The sequence below is a fragment of the Entelurus aequoreus genome, linkage group LG12 (genome assembly GCF_033978785.1).
Source record: "Entelurus aequoreus isolate RoL-2023_Sb linkage group LG12, RoL_Eaeq_v1.1, whole genome shotgun sequence".
Classification (NCBI taxonomy): Eukaryota; Metazoa; Chordata; class Actinopteri; order Syngnathiformes; family Syngnathidae; genus Entelurus; species Entelurus aequoreus.
Window position 1 is genome coordinate 19,883,939 of NC_084742.1, and position 24,420 is coordinate 19,908,358.

Here is a 24,420-nt window from a genome sequence, read left to right on the forward strand (position 1 = left end):
TTGTGGCCATTCACAAGGGGTCCTTTGGGATGTCTTGGATTGTAACCCCAGCAAATAGCGGAGATCTAGAGAACATGTTTTATCTTAGCCTTACCTGTACTGAAAGGGTAGGAGAAGACAAAAGACAGAGCATCCACATAGACCTTGTTTTCAGCCAAGCTCTGTGGAATTAAAAGAAAATTGCAACATGATCTTAATTGCAAAGTCAACATAAGTCATTGTGTATGCACGGGTGAGACAGTGTGTGATCTATGTCACATGCTGTGACACACACACACAAAACCGGCTTGTCAAGTCCACTTCCCTTTTCTAACAATTCCTCGTCAGTCAGACAACATCACATGATGGCGCAAACAAGGTACAATCACGGTGAGCTTTTTACCATCAGCAATCTGGGAAACAAAACAGAAAAGGCAAACACACCTTGTTGAACATAAAGGTGATAAAACCCTCCTGGAAGACCAGTGTGAGGTTAGCCTTGTTCTCCTGACACTCCCCGACTGCTTTGGTCTTATTGGGCTGAACCACAAAAGTCCCGCTGGCCTGGAAAAGGAACAAAAAATATTCACTTCCTAAAAAAAAAAATGTTGACAGCTGCACGTTATCTAAAGAGACGTGTGCAAAACGTCTACAGCCACGTCACTTGGCGATGTGATTTAGTGTATCTTTGGCTGCAAGAACCTACGTTTGGTGTCATCAGGCGGATCTGCAGCGCCATTTGAGCCATCAGGCAGACCACCTTGTCCTTCATCAGGCTGTAGTTCCCAACGCTCAAGTTGGCGGGCGGCGTGGGTTTGGGAGGAGAAGGAGGCGATGTCGGCGTTGTGGTTGTGTTGGTGGAAGGCACAGGCGTTGTAGCGTTGGTGGAAGGCACAGGCGTTGTAGCGTTGGTGGAGGGAACAGGCGTTGTAGCGTTGGTGGAGGGTGCAGCTTTGGTTGTAGCATTGGTGGAGGGCACAGGCGTTGTAGCGTTGGTGGAGGGAACAGGCGTTGTAGCGTTGGTGGAGGGCACAGGCGTTGTAGCGTTGGTGGAGGGAACAGGCTGTGTAGCCTTGGTGGAGGGTGCAGGTGAAACACTTGGTATGCTGCTGGTTTGGTCTGTCACAAACTTTTTGGCAGGGGTCAAAGTTGCAGGAGCCTTGTCCACTTGAGCCAGCGTCAGTGCTTCTTACAAAACAAAGACAACATTTTTTTTTTCTTAGTACTTAATGCAGCAAGAGATCAAAAAAGTCACTCAACAAACTTTTTATCAGGGCTGTCAAAAATAAAGAGTTAAACCATGTGATTAATCACAAAAAATAGTGCATTAATTATTTATTTGCACGGGTTAATCACACAAATTATGTGACTGTACATGCTTTTTTACCCTCACTGTGGATGGTTACCTGACAAGCTACGCGGTTGTTACACGGTCAGTGATCAAGTCAATGCATACACCAGTGCAAAGATGAGAGACTCCGACTGGTGTGCTCACTGGTAAATTTCACTCGAAAATACCCACAGATGGGCCTTGTGGTTAGAATGTCCGCCCTGAGATCGGTAGGTCGTGAGTTCAAACCCCGCCCGAGTCATACCAAAGACTATAAAAATGGGACCCATTACCTCCCTGCTTGGCACTCAGCATCAAGGGTTGGAATTTGGGCTTAAATCACCAAAAATAATTTCCAGAGCACGGCCACCGCTGCTGCTCACTGCTTCCCTCACCTCCCAGGGGGTGATCAAGGGGATGGGTCAAATGCAGAAGGTAATTTCACCACACCTAGTGTGTGTGTGACTATCAGTGGTACTTTAACTTTAGATAAAAACAGTTTTAAAAGAGACTTCCTAACAAATACATTACATGCATTTAAGTAGCAAGTACAAAGAACATTTACAGAATGTTCCTGGGCGACATTCGGACAATAAAATTGCAGCGGTGTCCTAATTTTCAAGTTAATTTAAATCACGTAAGCAAGTAATAACCTGTAATTAATCAGGATTAATCCAAATGTAAAAGTGTGATTGATTGGATATAAAAAAAAAGTATCATTTGACAGCATTAATGTTATAATTTAGTGCAAAAAAACAACAGTATGTTTTTATTTGTGTTGTGTTAGTTAAACAGCATATTTGTCAAATAACAAAAGGTAGACATTGTAATGTAAGATCAGCGTGAGGTGGCGGGGTGAGAGCAAAGTTACTTGTTGTGTTGACATGGACTGATAACGTCCTATTTATCCAAGTGCAAAAGTCCATGGGTGTATATTGTATTTATGAGTCTAAATTCAGCTCTTTAGTAGTTGCTATACCAACCATAGGACTGAAATAACAGACATTAGGCACATTAGAGGCGAACTTTGTAGTTAAAGCTATCCTCCTGTGTCATGAAACGTCAAGCAAACAAGAGGAAAGCTGCTCAGGCTAAAAGCAGATTTTTTGCAATTAAATTCACATTTGTTTGGCTGTTTTTTTTAAAAACAGAGACACAAACCAGCTACCTGGAACACCGTGGAAATGTGTGAACGAACCAGGAAGTCACACACTCACACACACACTGACCGACATTTTGAGTCTTTACTGAATGACACCATTTAATTGGACAACATTAAGCCTATAAGCCGAGGAGACATTTAGACTAAAAAGCAACATATTCACACATTGTTTAGAAAAACACATGAACGCAGAAGTGTGTCTGTGTGAGACGGAATATTACCTGAAAAAGCACAGCACAGTAGAAGCAGAAGGGACGATTTCATGGTGGCAATTATGCGGAGCGGACAATTGGCGTGTAATGACGCTCAAAATGAAACATCTGCACTTAGTCGAGTCACAACTCAGTCAAGGTAACAATACTACACACGGAAACACCAGGAGTACAAGGAAATATACTAAACATATACGTTTTAAACTCTACATAACTTCTACATGACATCCCTCGAGTTTTGAATAAACCTACTGTTTACAGTTTTGCTTTTTAATTGAATACATTTCACATTTTAATGACACTATCGGCACTTTACTTTCTTTTGTTTTGAAAGATACAAGCGGAATAAGTCGCATACGCAATACGCCCAACTGTATTAACGGACGGCGACTGTTTGGGAAACGAAACTAAACAAGTCCAGGCCTATGGAGGTTAATATACTTGAGTGTCATTACGAAACAAAGAGTTGTCTGTGACTTGCTGTAGCGGCAGCCGGCATGGAGGTCAATGTTTGTCTTTATTGTCAAAGCTTTTTTGGACACTGAATTTATGTGAACTGAATTTGTACGGCAAAATACGCTGATAATTTAATTGAATAAAAAAATATTGATCAAAATGCGTGCGTTTGGAAATTGGGTTTGTTAAAATAAAGTGTTTTGAAATTATATTTATTAAAATTGAGTGCAGACAATTTCGGTGTATAACTTGTTTTCGTTGCGACGCAACTCAAACCCACTTCCGGTAAATGAACGCTGACAGGGATCGATGGTGTCTCAGAACCAGCCAATGAGGTGTAAAGTTTGCAGTCACGTGACACAGTAAACCTTTAACATTGAAACTGCAGCCAGCAATATGACATGTAGTGCAGTTTTCAAATTAATGTAAGTCCTGAAGTATGAAAACAATTCCAAAAGTTGTAATCTACACTTTTAAATGACATACGGGTTACTACGATTATCATAGGGACGACATCACAGCAGTGGGCGTGGTTTGAGATAAGCGCGAGACGCGAGTGTGAGGGACACGGAAGCACATATCACAACAAAGTTGTTTTTTTACCTTTGCGTCTATGTTTCGCCGTATCTGTCACATATTTGCTTTGTTTTGCTCGATTGTAAAATGTGTAGATCAAGTAGGTTGTCTGGGAATCTGTTATTAATAGTCAGTGTTCCACATTCGGTATTTTGATGTACAAAACCCAAAACCAGTGAAGTTGCAACGTTGTGTAATTCGTAAATAAAAACAGAATACAATGATTTGCAAATCCTTTTCAACTTATATTCAAATGAATACAATGCAAAGACAAGATATTTAATGTTCGAACTGAGAAACTTCTTTTTGTGTGTGCAAATAATCATTAACTTAGAATTTAATGGCAGCAACACATTGCAAAAAAGTTGGCACATGGCCTTTCCTTTTAACAACACTCAGTTAACGTTTGGGAACTGAGGAGACCAATTTTTGAAGATTTTCAGGTGGAATGCTTTCACATTCTTGCTTGATGTACAGCTTAAGTTGCTCTACAGTCCGGGGTCTCTGTTGTGGTATTTTAGGCTTCATAATGCGCCACACATTTTCAATGGGAGACAGGTCTGGACTACAGGCAGGCCAGTCTAGTACCCGCACTCTTTTACTATGAAGCCACGCTGCATGTAACACGTGGCTTGGCATTGTCTTGCTGAAATAAGCAGGGGCGTCCATGATAACGTTGCTTGGATGGCAACATATGTTGCTCCAAAACCTGTATGTACCTTTCAGCATTAATGGCGCCTTTACAGATGTGTAAGTTACCCATGCCTTGGGTACTAATACACCCCCATACCATCAAAGAGGCTGGCTTTTGAACTTTGCGCCTATAACAATCCGGATGGTTCTTTTCCTCTTTGGTCCGGAGGACACGACGTCCACAGTTTCCAAAAACAATTTGAAATGTGGACTCGTCAGACCACAGAACACTTTTCCACTTTGCATCAGTACATCTTAGATGAGCTCTGGCCCAGCGAAAGTGGCGGCATTTCTGGGTGTTGTTGATAAATGGCTTTGGCTTTGCATAGTAGAGTTTTAACTTGCGCTTACAGATGTAGTGACAAACTGTAGTTACTGACAGTGGTTTTCTGAAGTGTTCCTGAGCCCATGTGGGGATATCCTTTACACACTGATGTCGCTTTTTGATGCAGTACCACCTGAGGGATCGAAGGTCTGTAATATCATCGCTTACATGCAGTGATTTCTCCAGATTCTCTGAACCTTTTGATGATATTATGGACCGTAGATGGTGAAATCCCTAAATTCCTTGCAATACCTCGTTGAGAAATTTTGTTCTTAAACTGTTCGACAATTTGCTCAAGCATTTGTTCACAAAGTGGTGACCCTCATCTCATCCTTGTTTGGGAATGACAGAGCATTTCATGGAAGCTGCTTTTATACCCAATCACGGCACCCACCTGTTCCCAATTTGTCTGTTCACCTGCATGTGGGATGTTCCAAATAAGTGTTTGATGAGCATTCCTCAACTTTCTCAGTCTTTTTTGCCACTTGTGCCAGCTTTTTTGAAACGTTGCAGGCATCAAATTCCAAATGAGCTAATATTTGCAAAAAAATAAACATTTCGAACGTTAAGTATCTTGTCTTTGCAGTGTATTCAATTGAATATAGGTTGAAAATGATTTGCAAATCATTGTATTCTGTTTTTATTTACGAGATAGGCTCCAGCACCCCCCGCAACCCCAAAAGGGACAAGCGGTAGAAAATGGATGGATGGACAACGTGCCAACTTCACTGGTTTTGGGTTTTGTACATTCTGAGTGTTTTATTCAGTAAAAATCTGTAAAATTCCCTTTTTTTTTTTTTATCAATCAATCAATCAATCAATCAATCAATCAATCAATCAATCAATCAATCAATCAATCAATCAATCAATGTTTATTTATATAGCCCTAAATCACAAGTGTCTCAAAGGGCTGTACAAGCCACAACGACATCCTCGGTACAGAGCCCACATACGGGCAAGGAAAACTCACCCCAGTGGGACGTCAATGTGAATGACTATGAGAAACCTTGGAGAGGACCGCATATGTGGGTAACCCCCTGCCCCTCTAGGGGAGACCGAAAGCAATGGATGTCGAGTGGGTCTGACATAATATTGTGAAAGTCCAACACATCAGCTGTACGTTTTTATTATCAGTCAATATTGTGTGAGGATTTGTATTGTCGAGGGATCAGCTTTTATCCTTTTATAAGGCATCTTTTTTACAGCAACCTCCACACGTTTGAAGTGTTCTTAAAAAAGAAAATCCAACCACTTACAGCAAATTGCATGGTCTGTAATGTATGACAGCGACGCTGCATAAAACATGTCTATTTGCAAAAACAGTGTCACGTGACTGTAAACGTGACACCTCATTGGCTGGTTATGATACACGGTCGAGTGCTTCGGTTTAATTTACCGGAAGTGGGGCTTGACTTTTAAAGCAATAAACAGGACTCTATTTTAACTAACTTAATTTTTTAAACATACATATTTTATTCACAATTTTGATGTAAAAAAATCTATCCATCCATTTAGTACTGCTTAACCAGAGTTCATTCCATAAAATTCAAACGCATAAAATTCAGTTTCATGAATTCAATGTCAAAAAGCCTTTGGAAATAAATACAGTTATGTCAGTTTGAATAAAAATTTAAGGGAAAAAAAGTAATTATGTTTATAGGGTAATATTAACAGAAGTAGTAATACTACTAACAATCATTTCCTGAGACAGTTGCACAGTAATATTTACCAAAAAGCAGGGGTGAGTGGGTCGATCGATACGATTACCAGTAGTTTTGATACCACGGGGTAGATTAGTATCGGATCAATAGTAGTGCGATGGAAAACATTTTTTCAGTTTTTCTATATTTATCTTAAAAAATGTTGGTGTTTTTCGTGTTGTTATTGTTACATTGATATTTACACATTTACAAACCTAGTAAATAAATACTTGGATTAGGCGGGGTTTAGGGGCAAGATTCCCATTGATTTATTTGAATGACAGTCAATTGCACTTGTGTTTTGCTCACAAAATTGTACTTAATAAATGGAAATACTTGTATAATTATATGTATATTGTTACGTTGTCTTATACTGCCGTTCTATACTATACTATACAGTATTTCTCCTAAAATATGTTTTCTTTGCCTAAAATGATTGACCTGAGTAAAGGTTATATCATTCAAGTCAACTGTAAGGTTTGTAAATAATGTAACTAATTCAATGTATATACTCTGATGATTAACTTGCGTGATGACTGTATTATGCTGATAGTATTTGTACCATTAATTGATTAACGTGGACCCCGACTTAAACACGTTGAAAAATGTATTTGGGTGTTACCATTTAGTGGTCAATTGTACGGAATATGTACTGTACTGTGCAATCTACTAATAAAAGTTTCAATCAATCAATCAATCAAAATGGCAATATCCGTATTTACTGGGTATCCGATCGATACCGATTTACAGGCGTATTGTGTCACAGAATATATTGATTTTGCTTTACATTAGATATTTTTTAAAACGTGTGTTACACTCACTTAGTCGTAGTTAATATAATCGACACTGTAATTTCCCGGGAAAACATTACAGTCCTCTCGGCCAATTGCGACCGAGTAACTTTCACTAGCCCCGCCTTCGATGACGACAGCGGCGAGGGAAACGGTCCAATACCATAAAAGGAAAATACTCAGGCATGCGCAGTAGCTGCAGTTTTGTTCGAAGTGAAGTGCTGCCTGGAACTGCCCTTACAAGCTGCAAAGTCGTCCACATTTGAGTTTAACGCAACATTTTGTACATTTCCTTGCTCTCTATGCATCGGGGAGACCATGTTAGGTCATCACTATCCCAATGCTGACAAGTCGCAACAACTGGTCAATTATGTGGAGGATTATCTGGAATGTGTGGAGTCCCTGCCTTTGGACGTACAAAGAAATGTTTCCCTCCTACGGGAAATTGATGCAAAGTATCAAGGTAATGTGTCTTAACGTGTGTTTACTTTTTGAGCCACCATGAACGACCTCACCGGCAGAGTGCTGCAATGGTCGAGCAAAGTCGCCTGTCTTGTTTCCCCATTTTGCACAAACCCTGCTCGCAGCTTTCCAAATGTGCCAATGTGCACAATATAAACCGACAAAATAGGAAACAAGTAGGTAACGCGTTCCTTAAACCCGGTAGTGGATCTCTCGTGCATCAAATCCCATTGGAAAAGGCGGACATTTTATATGTATTCCTGGTAAAAAGCATACATATGTATTATTACATTACCTAGCAGCTCGGACAAATGTCATAAATCCTCTCGTACGTTCGACATCTACATAATGGTGTCGAAGTCAACACAATATGATGACAAAAATGAACTGTTATTTGACACAAGTCACCACCGGATCTTAAAAAGAGTGAAAGACAAGTAAACACTTCTGTATTGGATCATGCATCGATCGCTCTACTCGAAACTAAAGCGTTGCGTTCTGTTTTTGGGGAGAAAATCGTCCTCATCGTTACTTTAGTTGGTAGCGGCGACGAAGCTAGCATGTTTAGCCACACGCCACAATACACATTGGAACATTTAAAGAGTTGCAATGAAGTGTTCGATGGACGTCTTGGTGTGATTTGTGCGTGCTGTTTTCGACACCGTGGTGCTCCGTCGACTGTTAAGCTTCTCTAGGCTCCGCCCCTGTCACGTGCTTTCACTGTGTTGTCACTTCCGGTCGAGGAGAAGCACTCATTTTCTTTCCGAATCGATACTGAGTCAAATTCAGGCTGGTGTCGGCGTTGCCGATCTTTGTGCAAATATATCCAATGTGCCTGCTAAAATTTAAAAAGTTGTGCGTTTTATATTCAATAGATATTGAATATTGTGGATTTTTTTTTAAATTTATTTTTATACAAGTTTATTTTATTTCTTCTTTTATTTGGGTTTTATCGTTGTATGGTTTATTTTTCTGTGATATGGATCCCCCTGGGTCTGAAATAAAATGACTACTACTTCGTATCTCATAGCATAAAATATACAATACAGAAAAAATAGGACAAAATCCTACAAAGAACACAATTGTTTCAAACCATAAAAAAGTAAATTGATAGCATTACAACAAATTAACAAGAGCAATTTAGAATAAAACGTAATTCACAATTCAGTTACGTGAACATGTTAATGTGAAAATACGAAATATGTAAACTAGAGATGCCGATAAATGCTTTAAAATTTAATATAGGAAATTATCGGTATTGTTTTTTAAATTATCGGTATCGTTTTTTAAAATTTTTTTATTAAATCAACATTAAAAACACAAGATACACTTACAATTAGTGCACTAACCCAAAAAACCTCTCCCCCCATTCACACTCTTTCACAGAAAAGGGTTGTTTCTTTCTGTTATTAATATTCTGGTTCCTACATTATATATCAATATATATCAATACAGTCTGCAAGGGATACAGTCCGTAAGCACACATGATTGTGCGTGCTGCTGGGCCACTAATAGTACTAACCTTTGACAGTTAATTTTACTCCTTTTCATTAATTACTAGTTTCTATGTAACTGTTTTTATATTGTTTTACTTTCTTTTTTATTCAAGAAAATGTTTTTAATTTATTTCTTATTTTATTATTTTTTTAAAAAAAGGACCTTATCTTCACCATACCTGGTTGTCCAAATTAGGCATAATAATGTGTTAATTCCACGACTGTATATATCGGTATCGTTTGATATCGGTAAAAAGCCATTATCGGACATCCCTAATGTAAACACTTCACCATTCAACATTAACACATCGCTTCATTCGAGGTTTAGTTAATTTTTTACACTGTGTTCCTGTTATTGATACACATTTCAAATTATTAAAGTATTGATATTTTGATTTGAGAATCGATATTGGAGCATAAAGATCTGGTATCGGCAGTATCAATTTTTCGGTATTGAACTGCACATCAATAGTCAGCAGAATAAAGTTGCTGAAAGAGATTATTTCGGCTCACTTTCAGTAACCGTATGATATAATATGACCATTACGTGTGTTACTACTTACAGAAGTGTTGAAGGAGGTGGATGAAGTGTTCGAGAAGTACAAAGGAGAGCAGGATGCTTCCCAGCGGAAGCGCCTGCAGGTCCAGTTGCAGCGTGCGCTCATCGTCATCCAGGAGCTGGGTGACGAGAAGATCCACGTGGTGACCCAGATGAATGAGTTGGCGGAGAACCGCTCACGCCAAATGGACTCCCACTCCTTGTGCCTCCAGGAACCCTGTGACCTCGAGCACCTGGTGCCGGAGCGGCGCCCCAACCTTCAAGAGACCTGTGCTCCCGAGCGCACCTCGGCCCGCCGCCCGCGACGCCAACGCAACAGTGAAAGCCGGGACTCCAGCCATCCGTCAGCAAACGGGTCTCTCGTGGATGACCCCATGGATGAACTGTCCATCCCGCCTCCCAGAGAGAAGAAGTCCAAATCTGCCAAGAAGAAGAAGCGCAAGGCAAAGCAGGAGCGAGACGCTTCGCCGGTGGACTTTGCTATTGACCCCAATGAGCCCACATACTGCCTGTGTGAGCAGGTGTCTTATGGGGAAATGATTGGCTGTGACAATGACCAGTGCCCCATTGAATGGTTCCACTTCTCCTGTGTGGCACTGACCTATAAGCCTAAGGGCAAATGGTACTGTCCCAAATGCAGGGGGGACAGTGAAAAAACCATGGACAAAAGCCTGGACAAAAACAGAAAGGACCGTCGGTCGAGGTAGTGACCCACTTTCTGGTTTCAGTCCCAGTGTCAAGACTATCACTTGTAGTCGACTAGTGAACATGAAGAAGAGCACAATCAAACAGAGAAAGCAACATATCACTGATGCTTCCATTTTCATGAAGCTATTTGTTTTAGGCGAGTTATCCTTTATTTTGACATTAAATAATCAAATTAAAACATCTCTTTTCAAGCTCATCATGTGTATTTTCATTAAAATATATATCAGGTTGATGTAGTCATAAATTAAGAAGGGACACTTATGAGGCATCCTAAAGAGAGAATGCAAACTGTTTATTGAAGTAAATAATCCCCGGCCTGATGTCCATATAGATTTTGGGAATATTTGGTGAAAGGGGAAGATTTACTAAAAAATATGCTTTTTATTTGATTAAAGAGCTGCCTTTCTCCATAATAAAATCAGTCACATTTAATTTGTCAACCTAGCAGATAAAGTGACTGTTTTATAGGATCAAGTAGACCTCTTTGTAGCACTGATCAGACAACAATCAGGAAACTTTGTTAGTTCGGACAGCAGGCTTTGAGGACTGCCTGGCAGGAGATCATTATACTCAGAGTGTCATACCTTGATGACAAAGTCTGCTGATGGCATGCCTTGATGACAGAGTGTGATGTCAACCCTTCATGACAAAGAGTTCTGATGTCATATCCTGATGCCCTTTGGACAGCTAAGATCGAAGCGGTAAAAGAAAGGGTTTGTAATTGCTAGCGGAAGGGCACAACTCACAGGGCTAATTTATGAACACGGCACCCCCAAAAATACATTTTTAAAGGTGGGCGCCATCAGATATGAACGGAGGTCAACAGAGGTGCTCCGAGATGAGCAGGGAGGCTGCCACACACGGGCCAGCAGATGGCGTCCTTACTCTTGAGAAGATTCAACAGAACATAAAAGATTTTTTTGTACAACGAGGGCTGTTAGGTGAAGCTGTGAGAAGTTCTCAGGAGAGCAAGGTAATAACACACCTTACAAACTAGCCTATTTACATAAATTATTTTTATTGTACGGCCAATTAGCTTTGAAAGGTGTGGAAAGGATATGCACGCTAATAAGATGTTTATTTCTCCACCAGAATACAATTTTAAGCCTGAAAGACAAAGAGAGGGATGACAAGATCAACAGTATCATCAAAACCATTGTGGAGAAAAGCAGTGGTGACATTGCCAAGTTGCGGCAGCTCATCACTCACTGGGACGCGGAAGAGCGGGCCATGTCGGACTGTGACATAGACGAAGCATCGTATGGCGTCGTCACTCAGCAGAAGATCAAGAAATACCTCAAGGATTTTTTCTCTGAGCGCATCATATACGCCGAACGGGAGGAAGAAGACTTGTGTTCCGACGCCACTTCAGCAATGGGAATATTTGCAAGGGCGACCGCCGTGATTACCAAGAAAGCACAAGACTCCGATACCTTGGACCCTGAGGAAGAGGACGACACTGGAATCTTTGAGGAGGAGCTGAGCGCCTACACAGATGAGCAATATATTAATCCGGATACCTTTGATGACCTGCAGACAGAAGAGACTTCCACGTTTTCCCAAACATTAGATGGTTCACTTTCTCCATCTGAAGAGGCAGACTTGGGTTCTCCTTCCACATCACCCGTTACCTTCCTCGACCAGGCTAAACATTTGCTCTTAAATGTGATTAACCCTGTTGTTGACACCATCGACACTGCAAGCAAAACAATAGTAGAAACAATGAAATCTACCTTAATGTCTCCTTTTGATGAGAATAAAACCAGCGAAGAGGAAGAGCCTTGTAACTCTGAGATGGAATCTATTTGCAGCCCTTCCTCTACACGGACTCAAAGTTCACGTGCTTCAACCATCATGAGTGACAGCAAATATGAGAGAGACTCAGACATCTTAGATCAAGAGGCAGAAGAGGATACTTGTCATTATCCTGACTTTTTGGAAGAGTCAGCTGAATATCAACTGAGGGATGCAGGAACTGATACTCAGGCAGCTGACATAAAATTACTACAGTCTTTAAGTTTTCCCAGTGGATTAGAAGACCCTACACATACCCCGTGTAATTACCTCACAACGTTTTCAACAGAATCCACCGAGAGCATCAGTAAAGCACGTAACTTGGCTTGCACGGACAACAGTAGACTCAATGAGCAGGTTGCCGGTGCAGTAGGTTTGCCAGATCTGCTGGAGTGTGGTTCCACCCAAGGCTCTGTTTCTACTGGCTACATGTCACCAGAAAACATGGATGCAGGGTGGCCTTCATCAGAAGAGGGTGCATGTAGTAAACTCAGTTCACCAGAAGTCTGGCAACCAATGAGTCCTCCATCAGTTGCAATAGCAGATAGTAAAATTATGTCTCCGAAAGGTTGGTTCAAAGAGCAGCCTTTATTTGACACAACAGTAGATTATGTTAAATCACCAGAAGACTGGGTGGAAAAGAGGCCTTCTTCTGAGGCAACAGTAGACAGCGATTTTACCTCAGGGAATTGGGTAACAAAGAGACCTTCATCAGAAGCAGAGAAATATGCTAAATTTGAGTCATCAGAAGACCGGGTTGCAAAGAAGCTTTCATCGGTTGCAGGAGCTGATAGTGATCTTGACTCACCTCAGGACTGGGTCACAAAAAGGCCATCAGAAACATTGGCAAATGCTGATCGCAAGTCCTCAGAGGACTATGTCCCAAAGAGGTCTTCATCGGTTGCTATAGTAGATGCGGTCTGTAAGTCTCCAGAAGAATGGATCGCAAGGAGGCCTTCAGAATCATTGGCAAATGTTGATTGTAAGTCCCCAGAGGACTATGTACCAAAGAGGTCTTCATCGCTTGCTGTAGTAGATGCGGTCTGTAAGTCTCCAGAAGACTGGATCGCAAGAAGGCCTTCATCAGAATCAGGAGCATATGCTGATCCCCAATCTCCAGCAGACCAGGTAACAAAGAGGCCTTCTGCTGAACTTAAATTGCATGAAGTCAGAACAGTCAAGAGGTCTTCATCAGAAGCAGGTGCATATGTTGAACTCAAGTCACCAGAAGACTGGCTCACTCAGAGCCCATCAGTTGCAGAAGTAGAGGCTGGACGCAAATTTTCTGAAGGCTGCCAGTCGAGGAGGTCTTCATCAAAAGCGGTTGTAGACGCCCCTAAGTTGTCAGAAGGCAGGGGGTTCAGCGGGTCTTCATCTAAAGAGCCCGAAGATATGGACATGAAAGTGTCAGAGGACAGCGTTGGCAAGAATATTTTATCTGACACGACAGACCTTGAAGAGACACCATCTCTAGAACTTCACGCCAGGACATCCCTTTGGAAGAGGTGGCTCATAAGGCGGCCACGAAAGATACACCCACTTCTAGAGGACTGTCCTGGTACTATCCTGGACTGTATAGGAGCCAAACCAGCTATCAGGCCAATTTTCAAAAAAGTCAAATCCATGTGGAAGACCCACTATGGCAGGAGGAAAAGTAAGAGGGTGAAAGCAAAGAGCGAAAGAAAAGGCGAGAGAACACCATATCCAATCATTTTAGAAAACAAGACAGAAGACTTGTCTCATTCTTTTGACTCGTCCACAGTGTCAGTGACGTTACCACTGAGCGATAGCGGCACCAATGAAGACTTAAGCACTGATGAACAATCTTCACATTTTGTGGAGGATGCACATGACATGACAAGTTTCTTTGAAAACATGTTTAAGAAGGAGTTTTCCAAACAGTTAGAGAAGTCCCTTAAAAGGAGTCTCTTTGATGTAGTCAATGATTCCATTCCCGAAAAAGGATCATCGGCACATCGAGACAAATCAAACGTTCGGCGTAGCCGACCTTAAAGAAAACATTCCCTCAGTTCTAGGGGAGGATTTTAAATCTCCAATATTTGTGTACAGAACCTGATATACTTTTGGCACTTTCTACAATAAAAATGTCTTTCCATACATCAGGTATGTTTTCTCACTTTTGCTCATTTACATTGTGCAGTGGATTGAATATTATTTCCACCTAATGTCCAATGGAAACTCTGGGGAAAATATGTGCTCATTTAAAGCTAACATGAAACTTTCAAATTATAATCATGATATAGTGTCCTAACAAATTTAACACAAAGTCGGTCACCCGTTAAACTACTTTCAAAATGTTTTATTTATGTACAAGATATTTTCAGGTCAAACAAAATCATGAGAAAATAGCAAAAGGAGTAAAATTGTGTTTTAAAATGACCACGTTCAATGTAACACTTGCACTTTCAGACGAAAGTGTAGGCAGTGGGATTCAGTACCTTCATGTTGGAGAAATTCTGAACAAGAAGACAATCCTGCCGACACATGAACTCCTTATTGATGTTCACAAGCACAGCTTGTGTCCTGTTTGCCCTTTTAGGGCTTAATCGTCATCTTTGCCTCCTGTCTTACTCAGCTACAACACAGCGGAGAACAACAATTACCGCAACAGAAGTGTGAACCAGTCTCACCCGGTTTCGATTCAGATGTTGATCCACTTACGTGCTGGATGTACAGTGAGCATAGAGAGGAAAAACATACAAGACAAAAATCAATAGTGCTCTTTGTTAAATGTGTGCCATGTTGTGGTGGAAGGTTTAAAAACATACTTTGATAACGTCGATCCAGTTCCAACCTCTGGGCAATTCCCCTTTGTGGTCTGAAAACACAATCTATACATTAGTCAGGAAGACCAAAATTTCATTTAAGAGTTCTCCTTGTGTATTTTTACTCCTGAAAATGAATCTGGTAGTCATTTTACATAACATAATGAATTTTTAAGAAATCGGTAGATACATATTTGGAATGCCTCTTTTCTATCCTCAAGACTCGATACGCTGCCCCCTCTTGGTGTGACGTCACTCGCAGAAATGGAGCCAATTTTCTCGCATAGACAGTGTGGATAAAGGCATGTAAAACTACCATTTTGATCACTTAATTGTATGTTTTTATCGCCATGCTCCAAGATTACTTAAAATTATATGCTTGACATTACATATTATAATATTTATATGTATTTTTTGCTAATAGACACCAGCAGCAGCTGGTGGTTTTTGAAGTAGGGGGAAGCTCATTTTCAGCTACTCTCTAAACACGAGTACAGTCTCCAATAACAGATAACATATACAGATGCTAAATTTTACAAAGAAAAGATCACTTATAGCAGTGGTTCTCAAACATTTTTCACCAAGTACCACCTCAGAAAACTCTTGGCTATCCAAGTACCACCATAATGACCAACATTAAAATACAGTAGCATAGTAGGCTTAAGTATTAATTCATTAAAAACAAGGCAGGGGTTTTATTTTGCAAGAATATTTAATATTTTTGGCCACTGTAACATCACACAAAGTTTGAACAGTAACACTGTTTGAATATTTAATTAAATGATTGTTTAGCATACACGTACCACAGTTTCAGAATCACTTAGCGGATTGTAAAATTCTACATATCAACTCGGAACATACTGTAATTTCCGTACTATAAGCCGCTACTTTTTACTACGCTTTGAACCCTGTGGCCTATAAAACGGTGCGGCTATTTTACAGTTTTTTCTTCGCTGATGGCCATAATACAAATAGTTAAAAAAAACTAACATACAAGCAATTAAACTAAAACGCTGTGTTATTGTTTTTGCAATTTTTTGGACGAGTTCGCTAACTGCTTTAGTGCCCTTCTTTTTAGAGCGGTGGCTCTAAATCTTTTTTCACCTAGTACCACCTCAGGAAAAAAAACTTGGCTCTCCAAGTAACACCATAATGACCAACATTATGGTGTTGGTCATTAAAAAACAGACCTAGTCTGTTTTTTAATGAATACTGCGGCTTACTAGGCTACTGTATTTTAATAGATAGTCAATAAAGTACTATCTAACTATCTATTAAAATACAGTAGCCTAGTAAGCCGCAGTATTCATCAAAAAACAGACCAGAGATGTGATGTCTGTCGGAGTGTTTTTATGCCTGCTATCTAAATGTTATCAAGCTAACGTTGTTAGCATTAGCTAATATGCTAACAAGTTAATGATTGTGTGTTAGTATTATTAACTTACAATAGAATTACTTTTGTATAGTTTCAGTTTCACAAATTCCTTAGTAAATACACCAAGACGTCACCATGGAGTTATTGAGTCTATTTAGCTGATTGAAGAGCTACAGTAGCTTCAGCAGCTAGTGGGTCCATGACAATGACTTCTGTTTTGTTTGATCAACCGTTTTACTGCCACGTGACAGGCAATGTTTGGAAAAAATTAAAGTATGTAAATAAACATTTATAAATCTGTGTAAATTACTTATTTCGCAACGTATATATCTGAGGCTTATAGTACAGTGCAGGTAACATATGGAAAAATTTGTTTTTTTTCAAAAATTTAGTGGGTGCGGCTCATATACTTCCTCATTCTCCGCCAATCACTTTTCAGGCAGAGACGGTGTGGGAAAAACTGACATCAAATCCAAACCACACAAACATAAAACATTAACACTAGTAAAACAGTATGAATTATATATATATATATATATATATATATATATATATATATATATATATATATATATATATATATATATATATATATATATATATATATATATATATATATATATATATATATATATATATGTATATGTATATATATATGTATATGTATATATATATGTATATATATGTATATATATATGTATATATATGTACGGTATATATATATATATATATGGATCGTAAAAAGACTTTGATCACCGAAAACCGCGCTACCGAAACCGGATGTAAACAAAACGCACGCCATTGTGACTGTCTGGAGCATTGTCAGCATGTCTGCAATGTGGACATAATCTTCATGTATATTGCAGATATACCCGCGTATAGCCGTCTACTAAATGTGCAAATATTAAGAGGACAGTGGCGGCTTTTAAGAAGAGAAACTACAACGAGAGCAACAGGGCCAAGCAAGTGTGATGTCATGCTTGCTGCAGCGAGCCTCTTTCGTCACGGACATCAAGGGACAGTAGTTAAGAGTCTCTAAACACGAGTACATTCCATAATAACACCAGAAGAAGATTCTAGAAAGGTTGCTAGTTTTTAATTAAAACAAAGTAATTAAAAGTCTGGAAACACTTGAAAAAATCTCAACAAAGTACATTGTCCAAAAAGCAGCAACCTTTGAATGATAATACGAATTCATAATAACGGATTTGTTTTAAATGTATGTTTACATTTTTTTTTAGCCTTTTTAAAGAAAATCATATCATCAAAGCAGTTTAGGGTAAACCCAGCTAGGCAATATGAAATTGCCACTGGGCTACTGCTTGTGACATCAGCAGGCTAATGCAGGCCGCCCACCTTTTGGAGTCAAAAATGGGTGTTCCAAAATGTGCTGAAACAATGTGTAAGAAAACAAGCCGAAAACCACTACTGTGTCTATTTTGGGGGTAATTTTACTTGTAGACATCATTTTTAGGTGAAGAACCATGAAATAAGTGCCAATGTTCTTGGCATTAGAGGGACCCTTCAACTGTCAATAAATATACTATCATAAGAGTGATGGTCTGAACAAGAGGTGATCAAGCATCTTTCCACACCTGTTCGACCGATGATTCTCCTCTTCTGAGCTTTGGTCAGCTGCTCCCTCCTTTCCTTCTTTTTGGCAGTCGCCGTGGTCAATGTCACCTCACTGTTGGACGTTAAGGTCTGAGGGTCGTGAGCAGTCGGTCAGAGCAAAGTATTCTTTAAAAAAAGACTTCTGCAAGAAACGATACAGACCACAGCAGTGACTACAGGTGTGTGGTTCTCCATCAGGGCTTCCTGGTTCTCTTTGGCCCACTCAAACAGTGTGTACATCATTGCAGTGCCCACGTTGGCCTCCACTTGCTCCTCCAGCTTGGATAGGATGAGCTGCTTCGTGTCTGGAGCGCTGACATGAGCAATAAAATACATTTTAATTAAAAAACAATTCACAACCAGATGTCGACAATGAAACTTACAGTCTGTTGTTAAAAAAGCCATCAAGGGAAATTTGTGGGCCAATCTCTGGGTACATCTCTGGCCATGTTACATCCAGGATGAATGATTTGGAGTCCTCCAGGTCTCCTATCTGTGGATTCATGAATTGAAAGGCATGAAAACTACCAGTTTGTCCAGCTTTAGGCTATTTACAGTAAGACACAATCAGAGTACTCACTCGTAATTGAAAGGAAACTGGACTAAGCTCTTTAAAACATTCATCGCCCTCATAGATAGAGCGAAGAGCTTCCAACTCCATCTAAAATATTCAGCAAAGAAAAACAAACATTTACTATTCCTTGCAGGGTGTTTATAACAGTGGCACCCGTTTAGCCCATCGGACCGGCTGATGTCAACACAGAGCAGGGGTGGACAACCTTTACTCTCAAAAGGTTCTGCCCTCTCTTACACTAAAGAAAAATAGCCTGGATCCGCAAAACTTAATACAGTGTTTAAACTTTTGAAAGTTTGAATCTTTTTATATTATTTTATCTATTACAACATTGAATACAACAAATAGAAGTGATGTGTTAATGTGTAAGGCAGTGCTTCTCACATATTTTCTGTTACGCCCCCCCAGGAAGAAAAAAAGATTTTGCGCCCCCCCCCCCCACTCTCCACCATGACTATAAATAGTATATTTTGTCTATAAAATTGTTATAACTATACTTGTGAAACAACACACCAGGTTTGAAGCCATGTGCTACATAGGCTTAATCATATTCTGGTAAGGCAAAAAAAGCATGTTCCCCGAGGTCACAAGCGCCCACCCTGGCATCGCATCACCCCACCCCAGGGGGGCCTGCCCCACCATTTGAGAAGGACTGGTGTAAGGATGTCATGTCCCTCCCATCTGAATATAGTCTAGACCAGGGTATTAGAAATGACTTCACGATACATATCACCACACAATATTGCGATATTCTACATAACTCACTGATAAATTTAAAATGCATCTTAAAATACAAGTTACATATATGTACACTAAACAGTATTTTTTTTAAAAATCATTAGAAAAATTATCGCAATATATTGCCATATCAATATTTTCCTCCACCCTTAAAGGGGCTCTAATGCAAAACCAACTTTTCTCCACAGTCGCACACAGTCAAACACTCCCTACCCCTTCCTTTCCACGCGCTCATCTAATCTCGAGTCAGAACTCAACCTGGACGCATTCACTTCGCTTGCCGAAAGGGAAATATAAAGCTCCTTATAACATGTACATTTCCGTCATATCTCTGAGCTCAGCAAAGGAAGCCACAACAGAAGGTTTTTAAGCGCCACATGAAGCGGAGCCCTGCCTTGCCAACCCCTGACATAGATGGTTGTCGATGTAGCCAAAATCAAAACCACAACTAACCATTGCTTACATTTACTCAGAGAACAGGTGATCGTTTTTAAACCTACCGCAGTTTCTTGAGATAATTCAATATCCATTTGTGCATATTTGTACTTTTCTGTTATTATATGGTATTGTTTGCGAAAGAGTATTGTATAAGGTTCTAAGATGTGATTTGGGGGTTGGGCTCTAGGAAACAGCAACATTTATCTGCTAACAGAGCTGTGTTTAAAGAGTATGGCCATCTGAACGATAGGTGCCACGTTTTTCTACCGAGGACGTATGCTGCAAAATAATACGTCTTATTATATTTCTAAACATACTCCAGCTTATGAAATTACAATAAAACATGCTTTTATTTAGTTTAAGTATAATTATGCTGCCATATTTGATGCACTATGGTGCTAAATTCATGGAGCGTTTAGTGACCAGCAGGCTCTCTAACACTTATTCGACGGCACAATAAAGGTAAAAAAATACACTGAACAACCCAAAAAATAACTTATTATCCTCATTTTGCCAAAATTTTAATTATCTTTGGACCAACAATCACTGAGAAATAATGACTTTCCCCCATATTTCTCAACAATAACTCAGATATGGTAACACCAGAGAATACGGAGTGATTTTTGGTCCATAACATGTTTTGCCTTATTCAATATTGACGCATTTTTTGCCACCTTATGTTGTATATTTTCATGAGAATTCCAGTTCATTTTATAATCTATTATTACACCCAACATTTGGCTTCTTTTACTATTTCAATGTCCATCTATTTTTATTTGTGTTTGACTTTCTCTTCTACTGTTACCAAATTGCATTATTTTAGTTTTACTGAGATCCAAAGATAGTCTGTTTTTTCAAACCATTGTTTTAATTAGTTAATTTCTTCTGTTATTATTTGTGTTAGCTCATGTGTGTTCTGTCCTGAAAAAAACGCAGACGTTGTGTGTTTACCTCGCACAAGACACTGTAATCGGTGTCCAGTGTTGACAGCGAACCGGCAAACTCTCACTTCCCATACTTGTCTTCTTTTCGGGTTGTGGGAAAAGTGATGTAAAAACTTTCCGCAATTCTCGCGGGTAAAGCAGGGCAATTTTACACGTCGAAAAACAAATGAGAAAACACACAGCATCAGCTCAAAGTTGGTAGCAAACATGGCGCTCTGTAGTCACGTGAGTGCCTTTTGACCAATCATTAAAGAGATTGCCTGAAACAGGGTTGGTCATACTCTCTCTTTACATAGCTCTGCCTGACAATTAGAGCCAGCCAAAAATAGTGACGAGAACGTTGTTTAATTGGTCAATGTAGAGAGTGTCTTGCTATATAGTAAGGTTTTACAGGGCTTTTTTTCTTTTAATAGAGGCCAATGAAAGGCTGATTCGTAAACAGTCATCCCATCGCCATTCTGCCAACATTACACTATTTTATACCATTATCTAACAGACTTGCAGCAGCAATTTCAATTAATGTCTTGATTACAATTACATTAAAGCTTACATACAAGCACAAATCTTTATTTTGGTGGTTAACAATTTAAGCATGGGTGTACAATCCAGGTCAATACTGGCATACTTTTATTTTCTTTCTTTAGTTTATTTCGAACATGAACACACTTACATCATAATACATCACACAATTTCATATCATTTCATTTTACATCATGCCCGAAAAGGAGTAGGAAGAAGCAAAGCTTATTTAATCCTACCCCTTTCCCACTTCAAAGTGTTTACAATTATATAGAATCATTTACTGACCTTTTTATATAATAAAATAACATCTATGAATTAGTATATACAACAGTTTTGTAATATGTAATTAATTAAAGGCCTACTGAAACCCACTACTACCGACCACACAATCTGACCATTTATATATCAATGATGAAATTTTAACATTGCAACACATGCCAATACGGTCGGGTTATATTAGTAAAGTGCAATTTTAAATTTCCCGCGAAATATCCTGCTGAAAACATCTCGGTATGATGACGTTTGCGCGTGATGTCACGGATTGTAGCGGACATTTTGGGACACCATTGTGGCCAGCTATTAAGTCGTCTGTTTTCATCGCAAAATTCAACAGTATTCTGGACATCTGTGTTGGTGAATCTTTTGCAATTTGTTTAATGAACAATGAAGACAGCAAAGAAGAAAGCTGTAGGTGGGAAGCGGTGTATTAGCGGACGGCTGCAGCAACACAAACACGTAGAGAACTGGGACAACAGACACTCTTACCAGGAGGACTTTGAGTTGGATACACGCTACCGTGAGTATGCAGCTGCGGCTTCCAAACATTTGATCGCTTGCCCGTACGTGCTTGTCACTATGTGCATGTCACGTACGTGACTTTGGGGAAATATATGTGCTGTATGAACTTTGCGGAAGTGGACGGTACTTTGGGCTGTGGGATTGAGTGTGTTGTGCGGGTGTTTGATTTGTATTGGCGGGTTATATGGACGGGAGGAGGGAGGTGTTTGTTATGTGGCATATTAAATATAAGCCTGGTTGTGTTGTGGCTAATAGAGTATATATATGTCTTGTTTTTATTTACTGTTTTAGTCATTCCCAGCTGAATATCAGGTCTCACCCGCCTCTCACAGCATCTTCCCTATCTGAATCGCTTCCACTGCCCTCTAATCCTTCACTCTCACTTTCCTCATCCACAAATCTTTCATCCTCGCTCAAATTAATGGGGTAATCATCGCTTTCTCTGTCCGAATCGCTGCTGGTGGCCATGATTGTAAACAATGTGCAGATGTGAGGAGCTCCACAACCTGTGACGTCACGCTACTTCCGGTACAGGCAAAGCTTTTTTATCAGCGACCAAAAGTTGCGAACTTTATCGTCGATGTTCTCTACTAAATCCTTTCAGCAAAAATATGGCAATATCGCGAAATGATCAAGTATGACACATAGAATGGACCTGCTATCCCCGTTTGAATAAGAAAATCTCATTTCAGTAGGGCTTTAATTCAGTCATTAACATACTGAGATGAAGAATATCTTATTTTATTTTGAAACGTATTTTGCACTGAACAGGAAGTTACTGCATGCACGATGCTATGTAACGTGACATTAGTTATGTTGTGACTTGGCAAAAATGATGAAGTTAAGAGTACTGCACTAGGACAGCAATTGTCACCACAATGACCCCCTTTGACCGCATTTTACGTGGAAAAAAAGCGGTTTACCATGGTCGACGTTAACTTAAACGGGCACTTTTTATAACAATAATAACACCGTGTTCGTTCGACATATACGGGTTTTTAGCATGAACAAATTAGCATTGTGCGGCTAACAGCAGCTAGCATCGTCATCATTCACTCCTCCCTACCTCTTGATCCTCGTTTGTTGTCATTATTACGCTTCTCCTTCCCTGTGACGTAGTCTTCTTCCTATGGTTGATATTTGCGAGAAGTGAGCTACCAACACGCCATGTCTGTCACTAAAAAGCAAGACTTTAACCGAATTTCACCAGAAGTAAGAAGAAGCTCCACCATGACATTAGCGCATGCGTAGTCAAGCATTCTTTTCTTCTTTTGAGGCGAATAACACGAGTTTGACAATGATACTGCCACCTGCTGGACATATATTGTAAAGCAGGACAAAAGTACAGTTGAGTTGAGTTGAGTTGAGTTTGAGTTTATTTCGAACATGCAAGCATACAACATGATACATCACAATTTCCTGTTTCTCTTTTCAACATGTTCGAAAAGGAGTAGGAAGAAGCAGAGCTTATTTAATCCTACCCCTTTTCTTTTACATAACAGTTGCTAAAACTTTTGTTCTAGTCACTTCTCATTATTTTAATCTTTTGCGAACAACACATTAATCCCACTAACTAACAAAGAACGCACATTGCTATTATATAATATTTAGGGGTCTGTGTATGTTTTGGTATTTCAATTTTCTTTTTATAAAAGGAAACCCTACTGGTTTATTTTAATTTAGTTTTAAAACGCAAAAAAGAAAATTGAAAAACAAAGTGTTTTTCTTTTTTGGTTTAAAAAAAAAAAAAGAAGTTCCCCAGTAAACAAAAACGGAAAAACAACCCAAAACGGGCTACCTTCCTTTCACTCTATTTCCAATTCTTAAATGCAATTAAAAAAACAAATTTCGGGCCATTTTTTCTATTTTCATTTCTGAAACAAAAGTTGGACAACTATTTAATGGCACTTTTTAAAAAAAACGACAATAGGACGCCTGCTGAACAAACATGTTAGCGTTATGCTAAAGAAAACATGCTAAACGCAAAGGAAAAGCTAAAATGTTGTTTTCGGTTCAATTTGTCATCACACAGATAACCACGCATTTTTTCCATTTTGGATAAACATGAATTAGATTTTTGTATTTATCTGGAAAAATCAAAATCCATAAAAAGAAAACAGCACAAAATAAAATGTTATGGCAATATTGTAATGAAAATCAACCCCTTTTTTTATTTGTTTTCAAATCTGCCATGTATAGTAACAATTGAAAAACGGCCCTAACTTTGTTTTTTGATTTGCGTTTCAGAATTGGAAATATAATGAACGGAAGGTACGGGGACAAAAACGGATGTTTTTTCGTAGTCTGACACCGGAAGTCTTAATTTCCAATGTAAAAGCGGAGAACTACAGCACCGGTGCGTCTGGCTAAAATGTCTTTGGAGCCCTA

At 39.4% G+C, this 24,420-nt stretch overlaps 3 protein-coding genes across 6 annotated transcripts in view; 1 reads left to right on the forward strand and 2 right to left on the reverse strand.

Moving 5' to 3' along the window:
- The window catches only part of LOC133661687 (macrosialin-like), an 11,867-nt gene extending 9,032 nt beyond the window's left edge, over nucleotides 1-2,835 (reverse strand). Inside the window, exons 1-4 of one of the 2 annotated variants that reach the window (XM_062065083.1) lie at nucleotides 2,693-2,835; nucleotides 686-1,167; nucleotides 424-543; nucleotides 95-161 (exon numbers count right to left, since the gene is read on the reverse strand). In XM_062065083.1, the coding sequence (XP_061921067.1) occupies nucleotides 95-161; nucleotides 424-543; nucleotides 686-1,167; nucleotides 2,693-2,735 (712 nt within the window). In that variant the 5' untranslated portion in view covers nucleotides 2,736-2,835. The remainder of the gene's footprint in view (nucleotides 1-94; nucleotides 162-423; nucleotides 544-685; nucleotides 1,168-2,692) is intronic. The other variant, XM_062065084.1, reaches the window with a different exon arrangement.
- Nucleotides 2,836-7,407: 4,572 nt separating this feature from the next.
- On the forward strand, nucleotides 7,408-10,692 carry LOC133661695 (inhibitor of growth protein 2-like). Its single transcript, XM_062065093.1, has 2 exons — nucleotides 7,408-7,687; nucleotides 9,748-10,692. Exons 1-2 carry the CDS (start codon nucleotides 7,543-7,545, stop codon nucleotides 10,446-10,448), a joined length of 846 nt encoding a protein of 281 aa, XP_061921077.1. The 5' UTR covers nucleotides 7,408-7,542; the 3' UTR covers nucleotides 10,449-10,692.
- Nucleotides 10,693-12,900: 2,208 nt separating this feature from the next.
- LOC133661690 (RWD domain-containing protein 4-like) lies at nucleotides 12,901-23,299 on the reverse strand. Of its 3 annotated transcripts, none has more exons than XR_009827980.1 (8): nucleotides 23,099-23,299; nucleotides 18,599-18,679; nucleotides 18,402-18,511; nucleotides 18,181-18,331; nucleotides 18,000-18,108; nucleotides 15,033-15,082; nucleotides 13,696-14,928; nucleotides 12,902-13,618 (listed from the first exon to the last, which is right to left on the reverse strand). XR_009827980.1 is itself a non-coding variant. In XM_062065087.1 (7 exons), exons 1-7 carry the CDS (start codon nucleotides 23,120-23,122, stop codon nucleotides 14,836-14,838), a joined length of 618 nt encoding a protein of 205 aa, XP_061921071.1. In that variant the 5' UTR covers nucleotides 23,123-23,299; the 3' UTR covers nucleotides 12,901-14,835. The 3 variants fall into 3 exon arrangements, 1 of the variants encoding a protein (XP_061921071.1); XR_009827981.1 differs by having other exon boundaries at nucleotides 12,902-13,395; nucleotides 13,469-14,928; XM_062065087.1 differs by having other exon boundaries at nucleotides 12,901-14,928.
- Nucleotides 23,300-24,420: the final 1,121 nt, after the last annotated feature.